At 45.3% G+C, this 20,837-nt stretch overlaps 1 protein-coding gene across 2 annotated transcripts in view; it reads left to right on the forward strand.

The window, feature by feature from the left end:
- The first annotated feature begins 2,199 nt into the window (after positions 1-2,199).
- Positions 2,200-20,837, forward strand: part of LOC119461128 (thioredoxin reductase 1, cytoplasmic) — a 29,372-nt gene continuing 10,734 nt past the window's right edge. Inside the window, exons 1-9 of one of the 2 annotated variants that reach the window (XM_037722332.2) lie at positions 2,200-2,529; positions 6,308-6,368; positions 13,842-14,056; positions 15,214-15,286; positions 15,387-15,455; positions 15,568-15,615; positions 16,630-16,772; positions 17,574-17,689; positions 20,445-20,670. In XM_037722332.2, coding sequence (XP_037578260.1) covers positions 2,422-2,529; positions 6,308-6,368; positions 13,842-14,056; positions 15,214-15,286; positions 15,387-15,455; positions 15,568-15,615; positions 16,630-16,772; positions 17,574-17,689; positions 20,445-20,670 — 1,059 coding nt within the window. In that variant the 5' untranslated portion in view covers positions 2,200-2,421. Of the gene's footprint in view, positions 2,530-6,307; positions 6,369-10,275; positions 10,581-13,841; positions 14,057-15,213; positions 15,287-15,386; positions 15,456-15,567; positions 15,616-16,629; positions 16,773-17,573; positions 17,690-20,444; positions 20,671-20,837 lie in introns of those variants that run through there. The other variant, XM_037722333.2, reaches the window with a different exon arrangement.

Here is a 20,837-nt window from a genome sequence, read left to right on the forward strand (position 1 = left end):
TTCACAAATAAGCCGCGCGACTCCTAGCTGTCCCCTGCCCCTCACTCGGAATGCATTTAATTTCCGGGGCCCCTGGTGCAGCGCTTGGCTGTTTCGATTCGAGTGCGTTCGTCAAGTGCTCAAGAATAATGCACACAAGGGAAGCCTCATTCCGGAGCGAACTTTGGCTTTAGAAAGGGACCGCACGCTGATCACGTGCTCGACTTCTGGTTGTGAAGCGCGGAGCAGGGGCATAACTTAAGCTTACGCATTATACGAAGTCGAATTATCCGACGCGTGACGTTTTCTTTTTCTTTTTTGATGAAAATAAGGGTGGGCATTTGAATAACCACATTTTCGATTCGAGAAAAAAACCTCCTAATATCGGATCGAATACCGAATATTTCTGATTTCTAAACAAAGTGAGATATGAAAGTTCCTTGCAGTCTGATTGGCAACACATTCGTCTGGGCTTATTTGCGTTACTTGATACATATATAATGCCATAATCAACTATTTCAGTTCAACTGAGAAGCTTGCGAATACTGATCGTATTGGTGAACTATATGACAATAATAAAGAAACAAAACAGCAGCACATCACCAGACTCACGTAGTTGCGTGTAGCGCTCGTTGAAGGAAGCTAAATGCATTACTACAGTCCGCAAGCCATATTAAAGGAATCCAAACAGCATCAAATAAAAATTAAGTATCTTTGTCTAAATCGAGACAGCCGATTCCTATTGGCAGCCTATAAGTTGAGACATGCTTATATATTTAACAACCGGAAACTATATAGTGCATTAATGATTTCCCATGCGTTCGCTCAAGAACTGGTTCGTCTGCGCCACAACTGCGACTCTCTTGTAGCAGATTCATTCGGAAGAGTATACACTTGCATCAGTCTTTCTCCCTATAAACTGCAAAAAACTGTTGTCCTTTAGTATTCGAACGGAACGACTATTCGACAACTTCGAATAATGTATTCTCGAATCGAATGCGTATCGAATAGTGAGCACTATCGGAAAATTCTAGCATTAGCATACCCGTAAAACTAACAGAAGGGTCAGTACTTGTAGGGACGAACAAGGTACGGTATTATAATTGTGGGCATATGATAACAGCAATTGAGCTAAGCAATTTATTTCACTATCGCGCAATGAGAACTAGGACAACATGCTACGAAGTACGAAGTGTTAACAATTTAGACTCGTTGCTCTTCAGCCGAGTATGAAGTCAGCCGAATCCTACTGAACTCCGCGGGATCGAGTAGGTCGGGTCTGTTCCTTAGTAGTCTTTTGTCGATCGCCCGCTCACCTGCGCTTGGCGATCGACAAAAGACGGCCAAGGAACGTGCCCCAAGAGCTCGGCTCCTGTGACAAAGTCAGGCACTCGACACCTGCTTTGGATGTGTGAATGCGGGCGATCAGACTTGAGGATTTAAGAAAGGCTGGACTTCAACCAAACCTACCAGAAAGCTACGACCGTTGGGTGACGGATAACAAGTTTGCAAAGACACTGCTGCAGTTCTTGCACGATGCTGAGTTAGAAACTTTTATTTAAGTTTCTTTTATTTAAGTTTCTTTTATTCTTTATGCCTTACGGCAAACCTTCTTTTTTTATGCGCCTGGGGTACCTGGAGTTTCTTTGTGGGCATAAGTTTATGGTGGAATTAAACCCATACCGGCACTCTCTCGACATGTTAGCTCTCACTGTGCGTGTCTAGATTTGTGGATATTCTTCACGTGCGCTGCACTTTGTCGTACTTAGCACCATCATTCCTTGGGCTAACATGCGAAAGGATAAAGGGCAAAATATGTTTTTGAAGGGGGTATATCGCGGCTAGTAGTACCACCTACAACAAGAGTAAGAGCAAAGACTAGGAGAGATTTAAAAATTTAGATGCCTCTTTGCCAATTTAAATTTGGCGCGTTCTGCTCCACCGGTACTCCGCCTGGCTAGTTGTCTATTATAGTTTCGTTAGTAAAATGTACATACTTTCTTTTTTGAAAACATTTTTTTATTTATCACGAAGTTATAAAGGAGCTTTCTTAGTGTGGCTTTTTGACTGCAAATTTGTTTTTAGCTCGTCTTCCTCAGGGCTGCAATCAGGTTTGCAGTCAGCGCCACCAAACTAAGGGAATGTCAGGCGTGCCGCATGCATTATAGTTTCTTAGGCTAGGTGGCGCCACGGTCGCATAGACGGCTTTTTCACGAAGATAGCAGGTTTGCTGCAACTGGGCGTACTTGTTCGCGAGCCGCGCCGTTTTCTGCTCACAAGCGTGTTTCGCGCGCTCTTAGGCGCCGGGAGTCGCTTTGCGGGAATAAGTGTGTGGGGGAATTTCACCGATACCTGCACTTTCTCGACATGTTAGTTCTCACTGTCCGCATCTAGATCTGTAGATATTTTTCACAAGCGCTGCACTTTGTCGTAGCCAGCACGATGCCGCCTATTCACAATGGCACCGACCCGAAGGACACCATAGAGAAGATAATCAAAGGCAACAAAGTAGTGATTTTCAGTGCCTCTGGTGACCCAACGTGCGCACAGGTAAGCTGCCTTTCGCATAATTGCTTTGTTTTTTGCGATGTCATATACCGATGGTGTCGACTGACGTTACAAAAAACGTGCGGGCGAGCGGACTTGGAGGGTGCCGATTGAGAGCGTCATTCAATGAAATCAAGTCGCACGTGCTCAAACATTTTGGCGGGTGATCATTAGTCGTGTGTCGACCACGATGTAAATCGTGGTGTCAACCAAACACTGTCTGGGATGCGTTTTGGCGTTTGTTTGGTTGATTGTACTATTACATCCGTTGGCGTTTTAAAACTTCATTGTTATTATGCTCGACTCGCCGAAAGTGAAATTCTGTGCATTTTACATCTGTAACATTCCTGGCACCGCTAGCGACCGTGTGTTTTAGCAACTGCGTACTGTGTTTTATGCTTTAAGCGACGATGAACAACTGTTCCGGATGTTGACGTTTCACATGGCTAAAACGGAGTAGTAAGAAAGAACAGCTGCGTTTTGCTTGTGTGCTCATGCACGCCGCTCAAGCTGCGCATATCCCGTAGGTGGTGGGTCACATTGATTTGAAACAGATACGTCTTGCGCGTTTGTTCATCTGCTTGGGTACGGAAAATTGACACTTAGGTGATACTAAAGTAATGTGTAGCTCTTTCCACTTAAGATGGTACTAGTTTTTGTTCATCACGCAATGGACGCAAAGGCGCCTTGCGCGCTTTTGCGTGATGCTTCTACCTTCCAAGGACACCGACGTGAGCACGGCTTCCCCGTAGTCGTAGGGCTTGGCAGTCGGGAAATCCTGGATCCGCGTCTCGGACATGTTTGCCCTCTCTGCAAGAAAGAAGGTTTCTAACGCTGAAGGCGCACGGCTGAATCATTAAAGCCGACACCGTCTGCGCCTGCGGTCGATGATGAAATCGGGTGGTCTTTCACTTGAGCGCGGCCGACGCGTCGGCCCTTCCATTAAGTAGGCGGGACCCTTGCTTTGCGTGTGTTGTCCTTTTCATTTATTCAGCAGTGCACTCTTTTGGCGTGGCGTTGCTTCCGTGCAGGCCCGCCAATATTAGAAAAAAGATCTCCTTTTACTTTCCGTAGTGCAATAGCTCGCTCGCTCGATGTTGTCATCGATCCTTCGCATCCTACAGTTGTCGTGGAAGTCTGTTGCGCCTATAGGCATTGTAATGCCTAGTAATGGTATTGATAGATAGTATTGTGGACAGTACTACATGTCACTACCATCACTGCGCTGCGTTAGATTACAGGTACATACATCAAGTAAGGGTTGAAGACAAATCAAATCTGCTTATAAGGAACTGCGAAGTGCGTGCCCATTTAAGACAGAATTGCCTCGTTTTACGTCAACTGATAGAAAACGTCACGTTAATTTTAGCTACTCAATCATTGACTTGGTAGTCAGCTCATTCTTGTTATGGGTGTCAAGGACGCGAAACAATATGAATTACAGGACAGTGAAAGCTTAATTTTCGCTGTATGCTTACTCTTCTAATTCAAATCATGATAGTAAAAATATGTACTAAGTAAAAAATTCTATAAAAACTCACCTTTGTCTAAAAATATATTTAAACAAGTAGCCTGTCATGATTTTTTTTTTTTGTGTTCTTAATGGCGCCTCACTTATGAGGACTCGGCCCAGTTTGCTAAGTTATAAACACGTGCGCGATCGAGTCGTTCGCTCGTCAAAGGAGTCCGATAGCTGCATTCGAGTTGGCAAATAAGAAGTTTGTCCCTAAAGTATACTGTCAGCATTGAGCACAGCGCCGGGCGAAAAGAAAAAAAAATTGTTTCGGTGAAAGCAGTACAGTCGTACCCGATTAGTAACGAACCCGGCTAAAAACTGACCGATACTCACGTTAAAAAACATGAAGAAAAAAATGCCCTGGAGCGGTCCTTCGAGTTATGAACCCCTAGCGGGCAAGCGAGCGCGTTCAGACGCTCGGCGCGTTTTGACCTTGCGCGAGCACAGGCTTCCCAGAGCGAGGGTGACGTGGCGTCGCGGCGATGCCCTCTCCCTCACGCAATACCGCGGCAGCAGGTGTTCCCTTTCGCCCGCTCTGCACCGTTGCGGCCCGAGCCAGCGTCACGCGTGCTCGTGATGTGGCGTCGCAGCCAATGGGAAGCTTCAGTGCTACAGACGCCGCCGGCTTTTTCGCTCAGTGGGCCTTTGAAGCTTTCGCACCAATAACTCGCCCATAATGATTAGGACATTGCATCTAAGAAGCCCGGGCATCCGCTCCGTGACAAAACAAAAACGTCCCATTTGCGGCCTATATAGGGCCTATAAAGCCCGCAAATGGGACGTTCTTGTTTTGTCACGCATTTTTTTTTTTTCGAGCATGCGTGCAAGAATGCTCGGAAGCATGCCAGAAACTTCTCGGAAGCGTATCGAAGCGAGATCCTATCTAGATCGATCCTTTCCCATGCTGCGTTGCTTACACGTTTACACACGCGGGATACTTGAGGCCGCGCTTTCCGGTGTTGATGAGCTATGCCGGTATTTTGTGTCCACGTTAATTGAAAGTTGACTGAAGCAGGCGTACAACCTCGCGCATCGATAACTCCGTTCGTAGTGGCCATTCTGCGAAGCAGTTTAAAGCACAGGCAAACATTATTGCCTACTATACGCGCAGTGTTTCGAATAAATGGATTTCATTCTTGCTTCTTTTGCGCATCACCAAAGTTTGCTATATGTAAGTTTGGTTATATCGAATTACGTGATATATCGAACTATATCGCATATGTATGTTCGTTACAACCAGGTTCTACTGTATATGCGGTTATTGTTCAGCATATCCGATATCGAGCTCGATATTTGACCAGTATATTTTACGTTGTTTTCAGTGGTTCGGTATGGGGTATGTTTCGCTGTATCATATGTTCTCTGTAAACGGGTATCTCTGTATATACCGTAGCGGACGTTCAGAGTGCCACTGCGTGCAATGTGCTAGAAAGAGGCGCAGAAGTGAACTCGCGGTTTTCTACCCCACTCTTGGGTAGGTAAGTATTAAAGAGGCGTAAAGGAAAGGAAAACGAGTCAATGAGCGCGCACACACATGACCATAAGGCGTTAGAACCAAGATAAGCTGCTGTTTGAAAAGTACTGAGCGTCAGATAATGCCTGGTTAGCGTGGCCTAGTTTTAGATTCTCTATTCTAGAGGTGTCCGAATAGTGAAATCTCCGAACGGAATACGAGTTTTCGAGAAAAACGACCTTCGATTATAGAATCAAATACCGAATGCTTTCTCATTTCTAAACAATGCGAAATACAAAGTTTGAGTGGAGGCCGTTAGTTACAACATGGCTTATTTGCATCTTTTGATACCTGCATTTGATGCATTTCACAACTGGACGTCTATTAAACTGATGAGTTTGTAAATGAAAAACAACGGATTCCAGTTATGTCGCGCACTATCGCATTGTAGTACTAGGAACAGGTGAACAGCACCTCGCCAGGTGCACGTAGAGTGTCTTGTTCATCGAAAAAGCTTTATGTAAAACTCCAGCACTGCAAATTGTTTTAAACGGATGCAAACTTGGTGAGACTGGAAAAATAATGATTTGCTTTTCCTAAATCGAGACAATTATTTTGTAGGCTGCCTAAAAGAAAGGCGCTTCTATCGGATATGACTAGAAATTATTTTGCAGGAGTTCGCGCATTGAGTGAAGTGGTCAATCAGTGCTCTTACGAAGGGAAATTCAAATGTCAGAGTACTCGCCTGAATTTGTGAATAACTGTGAACTTGTGAATAAGTGATCTTTATATTCACTTTTCTGTTTTTCCAGACGAAAGATATCTTTACTAGCCTAAATGAACCCTACGTGGCCATCGAAGTCGATGAGGAAGGTGAGTTTTTCATTGGACGTTGTTTGTAAAGGTCGCTGTGTGTTTATAAGAACTCGCTTCGCTGGCGCATGTGTTGACTCAGCCTTGCGCTGTGCATGATATATAGTGTGGCTTTTGTACTGCGCGTTTCTTACTGGAGGCATCGTTACCTACCCCGGTGGCTACTGCTAAGCACGAGGTCGCAGGTTTGATGCCCGCATCGGGGTGGCCACATTTTGCTTTACGCAAAATTGAAGTAAAAAAAAAAAAGCAGTTTATCGAGTCTTCGATGCACGTTACACGCCAGATGGTCAAACTTGACTCGAAACTGATCACTAGCCTCTGTTGCTTTGGAACGTTATAAAGCCATAGAAAAACACTAAAGCACCATAGAATGAGATACTATTTGTCTAAAGCTACATATGAATTTATTTGGCTGAACATTGTCGCTCATTAGCGCAGAAAATGAATGCCAAGCTTTCTCCTCTTGAATTTGGCGCGCATAACGGTAAATTCAATGACGTAAGGTGGACGTCACGAATTTCCTCGCATTTTCAAGTGTTCTGGCTGACGGTAAATTCGATGACGTAAGGTGGACGTCACGAATTTCCTCGTATTTTCAAGTATTCTGGCTGTTGTTCTGACCGAAATGTCTCCAACGTTTCATCGTCATGTGCTGTCACACTTGCTTTTAAATAAAATGTGATCGTGATGTGATGCGATGAACTATATACCGGCGAGCAGTCGCTTGCACGAAATGCAATAGTTGCGTATATATGAAAAACCTTGATCGGAGGTGCAATATCGCGGAAAGCATCAGCAGCTCTCGTCCTTACAGCAGCGGCATTTTTGGTGACGAAATACGCGCGTCATACGTTCATTGTCTCATATACGCTATCTTTTGTGTGCCTTGTGAGATACAGGAGGCGTACCGTGTTGCGTCTTTCACGTCTTGTTTGCACTCGGTGGGCCGGTGTGGCTTCGCAATCAGTCATTCGTGGTTTGCACTCCGAAGGCTTAAGGCAGTTATCGATCTAATCGAGATTGTCAGATTACCTTCGTGCACCAAAGGGGCTATAGTAGCGCTCGCGCCAAACAATCTACAATGAGAGCCGGCTGTGAGTTCCAGAGAAGGGGAAGTCCATGGAGGGCTCTCCCATTGATCTCTACTAATACTTCCGTGAAGACATAATGGCGCGAAGTGAAATAACAGATTATGGAATACGCGCTGGTAATTGAATTATGTTCGTGCTGTTACGTCTTCCTTATATGTGAACCCGACTCGCCCGGCAATGAGTCCTTTGAGGAAGTCCCCAAAGGTTTCGCCATGCCTACGCTCCGCGTTCAAACTTTGACTATGAAACCAAACGGTCCTATAGCTTTTGAAAACGTGAGCGCGCTGTGTACGTTAGCTTGTGTGCCCTTTGTCGACAGGCTAGCTTTCTGGTCTCGGTGCGAGATCGGCTAGCTAATTCGTGCATACACGGCTCATTAACCACGACGTTTCCGCGGCTATAGCCGTTTCTCGGAGTGAACAGAACGAAACGAGAAACCTCTTCGGGAGTCGAAGTGGTCCGGGTTCGGTCTGTCACTCGTACGAGCACGAAGCATCGCCAAATGAGCCGTATCGCGCTGCGTCGCCCGGCCGTTCGTTCGTCTACTTTCATCTGTGCCTTGCGCCGTGCAACTTCTGTACAGCTGGATCGTTACGATCCTACAAACTCCCGCGTGCAGGTTGGATAGTACAGGGTCGGCCTTGGCACTGCTTCGCTGAACTTGGCGTTCTTTTCCATACTTGGGGGCACGTGTTTTGCCGGTCCAGTGAACCCGTTGTCTCAGCAACACTCTGAGAATGCTGCGCAGTTTTGCTGCTCCGATTTTGCGAATAGGAAAAACCGTTTCCGCTTGCAGCAGCAGGAAAGGTAGGTGTGGCACGCGGTACGCGTGCCCAGCCGCCTCTGGAAGTGATGACGTCACCTTGGAGAGAAATTATTCTGACAGACAGTTATGCAGCCTAGAGAGATTGCCTCTTGAGCCCTGGTCGCCTTGCCTTCTGGTTCACTTGTTCTTTTGGCTGTAATGTTATATACAAGTATGGACGAAATTGTTAACAAAATTATCCTATTCTGTTTATTGTATTACACATACTACCTAATGGGCTGTGTACAGTGCGCTACTGTTAAGGGGAACACTAAAATGTGCGACTGGCGCCCTAGCTGCAAGTGGCTGCGGAATCAATGTCAGTGCACTGCGCAGGTGTGTCGAATAGAGTCAAAGCTACCAACCGCAAGTCATCTGCTGCAAATCTAGGCGATTGTACTCTTGTGAGGGAGGAAAATCCGGACATGCCCTGCATTCGGGTGTTTCCTTTAACAGTGGGCCGTTCTGTAGATTCTCATATACATTTGTCGACCATATTGACTGAAAAAGTTGCAATTAGACTGTCTAAATTAAATTTTGTGAGGTCTAGCTCGGAAGTTGCGGTGCTGCAATATTGTCGGGTATTTGGATTGCGCGACCTATGGATAGCAAGCACACTGTAGTGTCCGCGCCCCAGAAACCCATTTAGGATGTGCCGTAAACACGCGATGTAAGTACGGCCTTTCGTAAGGCGTGAGTTGATTTCCGGGCAACTACCTCGCGGTGGCGTCGTTACTGGGAAGTACTGTCGGTAACGGAACTTGGGGCCTTTCATGTTGCAAACGTTGGTGCAAACGTGTGTCGCGATGTCGTAACCGTCTGGGCCGCCGGCGTCACGTTTTGTCGGCCAAGGCCGCACCTTGCACGGTTCGTGCTGTTGCTGAGGTCTTTTCTTTAACGAGGTGGTTAAAGCGCCCGCGCGCGCGCAGTCGTGATTGCGAACTTGCGCGGCACGGAATCTTCGGCGACCCTCATGTTTTGGACGGACGCCAGGCTCGGAAACTCCCAACGGCCGCTGTGGCGTTCTATAAGAAACGAACGGAAGCGCTTTCGGACGGACGGGTGTGGTTGTAGGATTGGGCTGCCATAAATAGACCGACCGGCTGATTCTCAACGAGGCCATCCGTACAGGCAAAAAGCTGAAAGTGATTTAGCCTGTAGTTGTCTATCTTGATGCGTTCGCGCGACGACGTGCAACGTTATTTGCTTTTGCGCGATATCAATTAAAAGCGAAGCTAGCAGCTGCCACAGTCTGCGAGAAAAATACGGGATACAGTTCTAGGCCTGTAAGAATCGAGCACGTTACGTGGTGTCTGGCTGAAGAATTCATATTCACCTATTACATGGCTCCAAGGGAGACGGATGATAGGCATTGAGGTTAACTAGGCCGTCCAGTTTGCTACCCTACACGTGGGGAGGGGAATGGGGGAGAGAGACAGCATTTCTGCCGTCTGTTGCTTTCAGGAACTCAAGAAGGCGCTGAGCCGTGCTCCCTCAAGGGCTGCAGAAGATAGCGCCAACCTTTCCTTTTCTCATACCGAACCACTTTCTCAAGAAATGCTCGTATGCCTTTCTTGTCTGGTGAGCGGAAAGCCCATGGCAGCTAGCTCCGACTGTTGGCAAAATTCTTTCCTGCGTACGTGCCGTCTTGGCTGGAAGTGTTCCTACGCATTGCGCGAACACTCCAGTTCCTCAGAAGTCCGATACGTCGCTGATATTGATTGCATGTACGTCATTAGGAAGCGCGTTTGTACAATGGTTCATTGTGAACGGGGCCCCAAATTGTCTGTATATCGATCAGTACAAGCTGCAGAAAGAAGGTGTGGGTGTGTGTGACTTTCCATCCGGGTTCTATCACGGCTAGCTTCGGCCGTGACGTGCATGCACCCGCCGCGATCGCGTCGAACACATGTCAAAAAGGCGGCGCGCGTCACTTGCTCAGCGAGGGCGAGGGGGGCTTGCGCCGACGGACCCAGGGTCTCTCTAGCCTTGCTCTAGCTCTCTGGTACGTGCGTCCATCGCGGTCGCCCGGACAACGTGTGGCGGCCGTGAAGTCGCGAACGTGTCCCGCGCGCTTGCCTGCGAAGGATCGATGTGTTCGGAAACCGTATGCACGCGGCGGCGTTCGGCGGGTGCGCGCTCCGGCTCGCAGCTTGTGCATGCCCAAGCTGTTCCCCGCCATCTGCTGCCATGTGTCCGTGGAGGAATCCGCGCTGGACATTGCGCCGCCCTCGACTCCGTCCACCGTCTGCTCGGACGAGCCATTGCTCCTGGCACTCGACCGCGAAGACAACGGTGCACGCGACGCGGACGGTACGATCGCATTCGTGTAGTAGTCGTATCAGTGAAGGCTCAATCACACTAGGCCGACACGACACCGATTTTGGTCTGCCGACTGATGGCGACAGCAGTTTACAGGACAGAAAACGCCGTGGCCAACGGTTTAAAAAAAGGAAAACGCTGGCGCCAACAGTCGGCAGACCAAAATCGGTGTCGTGTCGGCCTAGTGCGAATGAGCCTTAACGCCTTAGTTGCGGGATGTTTCTGCTGCTGACGAGCGCTGAAACTGAGGCACACAGTTTGTTTGGTGTATAAAAGAGTCATTGAGGGTTGTGTTGGTTGCTGCATTAATTGCCAAAGTTTCCCAGCGCATCAGATACAAACAAGAATGGACACTCGTTTCTTTTTAGTTCAGCTGTTCACTTCAGTAGTTCTGTACGGGTGTCCATTTTTGTTGACCGTCTCAGATGCACCGAGAAACTTTGGTAGTTGGTATGGTACGTATAGGTCTGAAACTTGCTCAAGCACGAAATTGTCGGTTCCGTACGTCTCGGCAGTATCATCCCAAACTCCCTTGTGCCTACTGGCGATTAAAAAAAAAATCGTAAAAAAAAAAAGGCATTTTTACGGTCATGCGACACCACTTTTGTTGCTTGCTTGTAGAAGAGTTGCGTTAACTCAATCGTCACTATCGTACAAGGCTTTCGTTTTAGTAGCTAGTGCAACGCGCAAGCGCGTACATTTCCTCGTAGCGACGGGTGCCAACGATAGCTTCGGATTTTTTTTTTTTTTTAATACAATTGTGGCGTTGTACAGATGCGCTGCGTTCTTCGGCGACGTCATTGCGGCGTGTGGCCACAAGTCTGCCCACGTGACTGAGCCGCCGAGTAATAAAAAGGAAATCTGCGCACGGCCCCTTTCGATCGTGTTGATGATCTCATAAAAAAAAATGACGGTGGAGCTAATTTACCACAAAGAGTTGTAATAACTTCAGAGTGGTAGCTGCCCGAGATTTTCTCCTTCGTGGGCGGCGGTTCCGCGGCTGAAGAAGACGGTAAACATGCGCGATCGCGCGCATGGGCCCGCGGGATCGTTCTGAGACGCGTTTCTTTTTTGGGGGCGCAGCGTCTATAGTGAATTTTCTTTTTTCTTTTCTCCCCCGATGCGCATCTACGCGTCATTTGACAATGCAACGAAACCTTGGCCGACGATGGAGCGAAGCGGTCGTCTCTAAGCCGACTTGATGGGCATGTCTGCGAACACCCCGCAAAAACCAGACGATGCCGCCGCTTCGCCGACTTCTCCGACTTCGCCGCTATCGTCACCGCCATCAGCGTCTCCGCAGTCATCATCATCGTGCTCCTCGTCATCTGTCTTGACCCCGGGTATTTGCAAATACCGAGCGCGTCGTTTCTCGGGCGGACGCTAATGTGAGCGTCAGGCGGGCCTTGTCTCAGCCTTGTGCGTTTAGTGCGGTCTCTGCCATCAGCATTTAACGTGACCGCGCGGATGTGACCTCTCCCGAGTGGCTCGGTGCATCCCCGCTCCAAACTGATCATTGACGCATCGCGGATTGCATTATTTTGTGTCACATATAACCGTTTCGTTTGCCCCTCGACCATGGTTTATGACAGTTGAGATGTCAAACTCGTAATTTTCAGTGGCTGGTATTTTGCGGCAGGCTTGTCGCCGCAGGATGTTTACAGTATTTTTGTGGTAGCCAGTTTCTCCAAGTCTTTGCTGACAGGATTCCTATTGAGTCAAAGGCCACCAGTACTTTTTTTTTTTTTTTAATCACTGCAAACCCATTATCTTTTTGTAATCTACCGTGACCTTAGAAAGCTCTAGGGGTGGTCTAGTAGACTAAGTGGTAAGGTTGTTCTGCTACATTGGATCAGTGGCGTGCGTAGCCAGCGCCCCTGACTCCCAAAAGATCTTTATGGCTGCGCCACTGCATTGGATAATCATTCAACGTAGTATGCCATGCAGTGTAACAAAAATCAAACGTGATGTGTGAGATGCATATAAAATTCTAGCTTTAGAGCCCTCCCATGTTTTTTTAAAAGTAAAATGCAATTAATGCTTGTGAGCTGCCAGCAACTTCTCTGCAATCCATTTATAAGTACGATCACACATCTAGGAAATCCATATAGTTATAGCCGTTTTTGCTGCTAGTCTCTGGAAGCTGGACTTCGTAAATCCTGCTGTCTGGGAACACCTTGCACTCTTGCACAGGCAATACTCCATTTTCACTGTCTCGGTAGAATCAGTGTCACAAGCAGATATGTTTTGAAACAATGTCGTTAAAGCTAGACTGACAAAGAATAAACTTCGATTTTATTTTTTAGGGTGTTAGTTGAGCCTTGTGCGCATAGGCTTCTATAGGATGTATGCTGATGGCAGTCCTTTAGACTTTTTGAAACCATCCTCCATACTGTGGAACAGGCTTAATGTGTACTGTCTGCAAACACTCAAGCCCACATGAGAACTGTTTGAATAAAATTTCACTTTTATTTTGCCTGGTACTCAATTTACCAAGAAACAAAATACTGCATTTTTTTAAGCCATAATTTTGTCTGTATCCAATATACAATGCTCATAGCAGTTCACTTTTGTGTAGAGCTAATGCAAAATTTGACATCACTTATGTGTCTGTGGTCACTATGAGGGATCACTATACAATAGAATTCATCGAATATTTTTTCTGTAGTACTGCAGAAAAAGCGCTTAGAAACCTGACAACACTTAATGGGATCGAAATCCATGAAGATACATGAATTTGGACAGAGCCTTCTAGGAAAACATTTCACTGAAGAACATATGAGCAGGTGTGCTAATGCATGTAGTATCATAAATCGATTGCACTGTATTTTTAACTAGAGTATCACTGCGTTTTATAGCGATCTTTGGTGTGTGCACATGACATGCTTTGTAGATAAGTACAGTACGGCCAACTGTTAAATGAGACAGCTAATTAGAACTGAACAGAATGTAACTTATACAATCCTCCAACCTTTTTAGGGAACATGCAATTGATAAATATGTCAGACAAGCATCCATTGATAAAGGAATACTTTGCCGTGCTGTGCGCAAAGGGCAATCTGATCAGTGCCGGAGTACTAGTAAAGCGTTCTCTTTAATAGCCAACCATACTGCACAGTTTTATAAAGTGTATCTTGATGGAGCGATTATTTCCTGCTTGGCTATTGATGAAAATTTCTCATTACAGATGTGCCGTGCATGCCACGAACAGTTTTGTTAAAGGAAGTTGTGTTTTTTTGTACGCATCTACAGGCTATGGGCCACCAATCCAGGAAGCGCTGAGCCAGAAGACAGGGCTGTCTGGCGTGCCTCAGGTGTTTGTTGGTGGAGAGCTGCTTGGTGGCAGCGAAGACACGGCCTCTGCACTGAAGAAAGGTACCCTTGGGCAGTTGCTTACGACTGGCGTCTCCTACGATTATGACTTAGTTGTCATAGGCGGCGGATCTGGCGGCTTAGCTGCTTCTAAGGTGAGCCTCCTAATTGCAATAAATGTCATTGCTTTGTGGATAACTGAGGGCCAACTTGAATTGTTGCGTGCAGGAAGTTAGCATTAATGCAGTAAAATGTATTGTGTAGCTTGCCAGAAAGGGGAAATTGTAGCCTTTCTTTGGCTTTGCTGAAAAGAGGCAACAAAATAGGCAGCACTGCTTTCCAGTTAAGTTACCTCTCACTTGACTTGGAACATTAAAGGTAGACTAACCTTGAAGGGACATTAAAGAGCAACACTGGATCAGTTTAGGCTAGGAAAGTATTAAGAACTTCATTTTTATAGGGGTGTGCTAATATTCGGAAATGTCGAATAACGAATAGAATAGTGTCCTATTGAATTCGGGCTTCTAATCGAGTAGTCACTATTTGTAAACGTGAATATTTTTTAATACTTTTCGAATATTTCAAAATGTCAACTGCACATAATTACACGAAATTGGAGCAAAAGTACGGTAAATTTTCACCCCTGCGGGCATAGTAATGATATGAAACATGTGAACTTGCCTAGTGGAGCAGGCTGCATTGCTTTACAGGCTATACAGCGATCTCTGAAGAGCACTGTGCATACGGAGAAACCACTTCTTTGCTCCTAAAGTTCCATTTCTTCTTTTAATAAACAATGCGTCGTAACATACTATGTAATGACAGGAACTTGCTAACTTTAAGAATACTAGGATATGAACATCGTCTTATATTAATTATGATAATGGCTGTTGATTATTTGAAGACTTCGATATTCAATTCGTGTTCGATTCGGTCTTGAAAATCACTATTTGCACACCACTACATTTTTATTTATTTGGTGCCAATAATGTTGAATATTAAATTAATTTCACATGTAACCGTTAATGCTATGAAGGCTAGAGAGACGACTCTCGCTGCTCACATTAGCGACCAAAAGAATACTGTGTCAATTATGAAAGAAAGGCATGGTTATGTGTCATGCAATTCGATTTAACCTTAAGTCTCGTATTCTTATGTCACAAATTATGATTTTTTTGTTACATGAAACGTGTCGTAGGCCTATACATATTTACTGCCAAAAGATGGAGTAACCGGTTTACTTACAATTACAACATTTAGTGTACTGCATTGAAAATGTCGTGAGTCGTTTTAAGCTCTCATTTTCTCGCAGGAAGCTGCTAAGCTAGGGAAGAAGGTAGCTGTATGTGATTTCGTCAAGCCGACCCCAAAAGGCACAACTTGGGGTAAGTTCTACGAAAGATGTATATTAAACTTAACTTTACTTAAACTGTGGGGGCTTGGAAGTCTTGCATTTCACCTAATTTATAACACATCTTGCCATAGGTCTGGGAGGCACATGTGTCAATGTTGGCTGCATACCAAAGAAGCTTATGCACCAGGCTGCGTTATTAGGTATGTGATCTACTCTGCTGCCCCTGGTGCTGACACGCCACTAATATAACTAAAATTCCTCTTGAATGCATTGCAAGTTCTGTTAATTCAATAATGCCTGACTTTATTTTAGGCCAAGGCATTCACGATTCCAAGAGCTTTGGATGGGACATGCAAGATGGTATGTACTAGCTATGTCACTTCTGCCCAATAGCATATTCAAAGTGGCTTTTACCTCTTAGTTAATATGGTAGAAGTACAAGCTTACAAAACCATAGTGGCATGTGATATTGCAACATACGATATTGTGTAGCGTAGTTTCCTTGCATATATATTGTTTACCTAGATGTACTTATACTATATGTAATAAAAATGAATTGAGTTAATTTGCCATATATAAAGATCAGCACTTCATCCGTAGCAGTGTCCATACTGCCATGTGGGATGTAGATATGAATGAAGAGGAATTAAATAGCAGATACATAAAAAAATAAATACTTTTGTGAACTTGTATTGGATTATATTTGTAATGCATAATGGAATAAAACCAGAAACTAGATCGTGCAACTAGCCGTGCTTCTGCTGGTTTGGTTTGGTATTTATTTACTTATATGTCTGGTATTCAATGAATTGTTCTTGTAGTTTATTTTTATACTCCTATATTGCATTGGTGAAGATTTAGGAGCTGAAGATTGCATTCTTCTATCAGTTGCTCGAGCTTGTGTTAATGCCACTGATTGACGCTAACATTCAGTTGAGTATTACAGTTTACCAAATTATATGTAATGTAGTACACATGAAACAGAGGTGACAAAATAAAAAAAAAGAAATACAAAGAATTTGCATGATTATGTATAACTATATACAGGGATGAGTTTGTGCATCTTAGTATGCCATGTTGTGAATGCTGCTTATTTCTGCAGTTATTAATTGTTATGAATGGCATTGTTACAAGGTGGACATCACAATATGTGATAAAAGAAAATTTTTTTCGTAACGTTGTTGAGCCATGCTGTACATGTAGAAGAACATCAAGACTTTTTGAACACGATACACTGTTCTGATCTTTTAAACATTCTTAAATGCACACTTAGCACCACACACACGCACACACAGCTGACAAAAGTCCTTCAATAATCTGTGAGTAGTTTTCAAGTGCCACATATTTTTTTTCTTTCACATGTGAAACGTAAAGTCGAATTCAAATGGGAGACGATGCGAAGCAACATTCGGGACTACATTGCATCACTCAACTGGAAGTACCGGGTCAGCCTGCGGGAAGCGGGCGTTGACTACCTCAACGCATATGCACACTTTATGGATCCACACAAGTTGAAGGTAAGAAGGCAGGTGCCAGCTGGGATGTCGTAGGGTTTGAAGGTTCTGTTTTACGCTGCAGCTGCGTAGGTGCTGTTAATTGTCTGCACTCTGAACAGCTGCCAACTTGATAGTAAGGGACCTAGCATATGAGCTGTCATTTATGTTTTATTGGGCTTTTTTGGGGCCAGTGACTTTGAATGACTGCTTTTGAACAGTGTACTTCTGCTGTTACGCTCAATTGGTGTAGGCTAGGCCTAATTAACAGAGAACAAGTTCAGCAAAAATCCTTAAAATGACAATATATTAGGGAAAGGAGAATGCTGACATCCATTTTATGGTAGTGCTTCTACAAGGTGAACCCATATGGTCCTTTGAAGTAAACTCTCTAGTTGAAAGAAAATTCATCCTCTTCTAAGAGTTGAACCTGCGATAATTTCGAATAGGGCAAGTCTCTCTGTCAAGTCGGCTACCCAGGATAGCTGGAAGTTAGCACCAGGAGGATGCATCAGTTTTCATATAAAGCTCTAGAATTTCTTCATAAAATTAAGAAACAATAATTATGCACAATAAATTACAGTGCATATTGTAGTATAGCTAAGGTTTGCGCTCGTGGGGTCGTCTGTTAGCTGTCTCTATACTTGACATGTTCCAACTTTAGGCGCGCACATAATGAGATGAAAGATTTGTGAATCGGTGCTTGGCTTAGCTGATGCATCATGTTTGCCTTCTTTGGTGCATTCAAGTTTTTGGGCACTGCTCGAAGCACCCGCCTCTCTTATCATGCAACTAATCCTATATTGTTGGTCTTTGCTTCTTCAGTTGACCGACAAGAAGGGCGGAGAGAAGTTCATCACATCCAGAGATTTTCTCTTAGCCATGGGCGAAAGGCCACGCTACCCTGACATTCCTGGTGCGCGGGAGCATGCCATCTCAAGGTACGTATTTTGCAGCTTTAGTCCGACGTTGCTGGGTCTCTTTTACTAGCAGCTGGTAACAAACACGATATGGTTGGACTTTGCTTGTGACGTGGTCTCAAGATAGAAGTCATTTTAAACCAAGAAAGTTATGCGGACGCATGTACAATTCATGTACACACGCAGAGGTTGCGCGCACACATGGACAGAAGCAGGCTCACGCACACATACACATGCATAAGTAGGTACTTTTAAACCTCCTTGTGTGCATCCATACATTTGCCTCTTAAGAATAGAGTACAGGAATAGTCAGGTTGAATTAAATTTGCTCATGTTGGGCTGCTGAGCACGAGTTCGCGGGATCGAATCCCAGCCACGGCGGCCGCATTTCGATGGGGGCGAAATGCGAAAAAACCCGTGTACTTAGATTTAGGTGCACGTTAAAGAACCCCAGGTGGTCCAAATATCCGGAGTCCCCATTACGCCGTGCCTCATAATCAGATTGTGGTTTTGGCACGTAAAACCCCATAATTTTTAATTAAATTTGCTCGTCTGCTGATGCATCCCTCCAAAACCTTTAAGTGCCCTGGATGACTCATACTCGGTAACAACATTTTTTTTTTGCAATTAGTGCCAAGGATGAGCCTGTCTCGTCCACGTGTTTGGGCGTTCTTTATATGTGCCAGTAACAGGCTGGGCTCATCGAATCCAATTTCACGTTCTGGTGAGTTCTCTCTTTGGCTGTTAGCGGGCCTACCGACTACGTTCATCTCCGTTCGTCTAGCAGAGATTTTAATTATGGCGGTGGCCAGTCGCATGTTGCCACGACCACTTCGAAAGCACATCTATCATTTGAATGAGTCGTCAAGCTCCAAAGGTTATTTGCTTCTGCATTAAAGCACTGACAGTGATGGCAGTGTTTTTAGTGCTACAGACACATCCAGTGACTCTGATGTCGCCTACTACGGTAGTTTTGATACAGTGCAACAATGGATGAAGTTAGATGGATGGAATATACTGCCAGTGCCTCCTTGTTTTAGATTTGTGTATTTTCAGACAGGAGTTGTGAATTTGCTACCCCCATGTCATATATATTTCGAGTCCGCAAAAAGTTTGATATGCAGATGCACAATAAAAAAAAAATCATTTCCTGAACGCCTTTTTTTATTTTTTGTCAGCACTTAAAGGGGCCCTGAAACGCTTTTTGAAAAAAAAAAAGACATTTCCGATTTGTCGTAGAAGCTGCTGTGAACACGAAAGCCAAATATTACTGCACTGCATGCAGCAGGAAATTTACAATTGTGTGTCAAAGACAGCGAAAAATTGCTTGCTCTTGCTTCCGCGATGTCGTCGTACAGTGTCAGTGCAAGCAGCTGGACCCACCAATGCTAGTGGCTGATTTCAGGATCGTGAGAGCATTCTCAGGAATTACATAATTGCTAATTTTTAGTTAAATAAATGAAGCGGTATGTATGTCTGTGATCTCAAAAAAGATGGAAAAATTATTTAATTTTTTTAACTGCCGTCTGCACGTGACCTCTGAGATAGCAGTGGCATGCTCCGTAGCGTAGTCTATCGCGGCTGCCACGGGGTGCCATGACACTTTTGACTGGGGCTTTGCCCTCTTGGCTTCTCCGCTGTCGCGCTAGTGGAGACGAAAAAACAACAAAGCTGGGTATCGGTGCGTTAACTCGACTTCTAGTTGAAGGATTCGAAAAACTCTTGCGACGTGAGGTTTGCGAGACAACGTAATTTAATAGTGTGGCCATTCTATGATTAATTAGGAAAGTTTTTCAGGGCCCCTTTAAAGCGTTGAATGTTGATGCAGGGTAATCTTCAAGTCACAAGCGCACGACGATGGACGGAATCTACTGGACATGCATACCGGACATGCACAGACATTTGCATAATTTGTAGCCAGTGTAACTTGAGAAAAGGGCACGTTCTTGTGATGTACTGGGAGCATGATTTGCAGTGCCTATCCCAACCTCACCTGGCATTTTTACGAGGCTGCCTATACATTTATTTCTTGATAGTATACTGCAACTTTTGTGTAATGTGATGTCCAGTGTTACATCTCATAGCAGCGAGAAATCTCATCAACTTGCTTAACTAGTACTGTGCAGCATGAAGATAAGGCTATTGGGAGGTGTGCCATTCCTGCCATCACACCCATTTCCCATAGTTTGGCCTGTCATTGCACACTAAAAGAGATATCCTGGAAAATGATCCATCAGTAATATGGCCCCAGATTCATACACGCATGCATGGGAAAGTTTGCTTGTGAAACTTGTCACAGAGTGTCTAGTGCTACAAGGTATGCACAAGTGTGCTCAAAAGAGGTGGGGGAGGCAACTCCTCTGCAGTACACCCCTTTCTTCCTTTTGGTGCCGTCGTGGCTGCATCAGGTTTGCTCCATACCAAATAGTAGTTGCAACGCCACCAGACTTCACATCTGCCCTGGAACACATGGTTGGACACTGAAGGAAAGCGGAGCTAGCGTGACTATTTGGTGCTCATGAATTCACCAAATGGTATGGCACTGTTTTGAATTGCTGCTTGTCTTTCACAGTCATCTGTCTGCTCTAAGGGATATATCATACATCGTGAAGCAAACTAGTGCACTCGCTTAACCCAGAGGATGCCATTTCCCCCATTTCCCAACCCTTGTTGCGCGTGCATCCATCTAGTTAAGACAGCTAAGAAATGTCAGATTTGCGAGAGGCGGCAAACGCTGGGACCCGATAAACTCCTACGTGCACGCATGTATGTGCAGTGATGACCTGTTCTTCCTGCCCCACTGTCCCGGAAAGACGTTGGTGGTGGGCGCGTCATACGTGGCGCTGGAGTGTGCGGGCTTCCTCCGGGGCATAGGGCTCGACGTGACGGTCATGGTGCGCTCCATCCTGCTGCGAGGCTTTGACCAGGACATGGCAGAACGCATTGGCGACTACATGGCAAAGGAGGGCATCCGCTTCATCCGGCCCTGTGTCCCTACAAAGGTGAGCGAGTCTCATCAGGGCAGGCCTCGCCTTTCTGCTCCTGTTCGCAAACAGACTGCCTTGTCTGGTGCATTCAACTTCTGTTACTTCAAGATAGTTAGCTTGCCATCCCTGTTATTTTGACAACACACGGAGACAAGAAAGCTTGAAGGAAGACAGGGTAACTT

This window comes from Dermacentor silvarum, chromosome 8, assembly GCF_013339745.2.
Source record: "Dermacentor silvarum isolate Dsil-2018 chromosome 8, BIME_Dsil_1.4, whole genome shotgun sequence".
NCBI classification, from domain to species: domain Eukaryota; kingdom Metazoa; phylum Arthropoda; class Arachnida; order Ixodida; family Ixodidae; genus Dermacentor; species Dermacentor silvarum.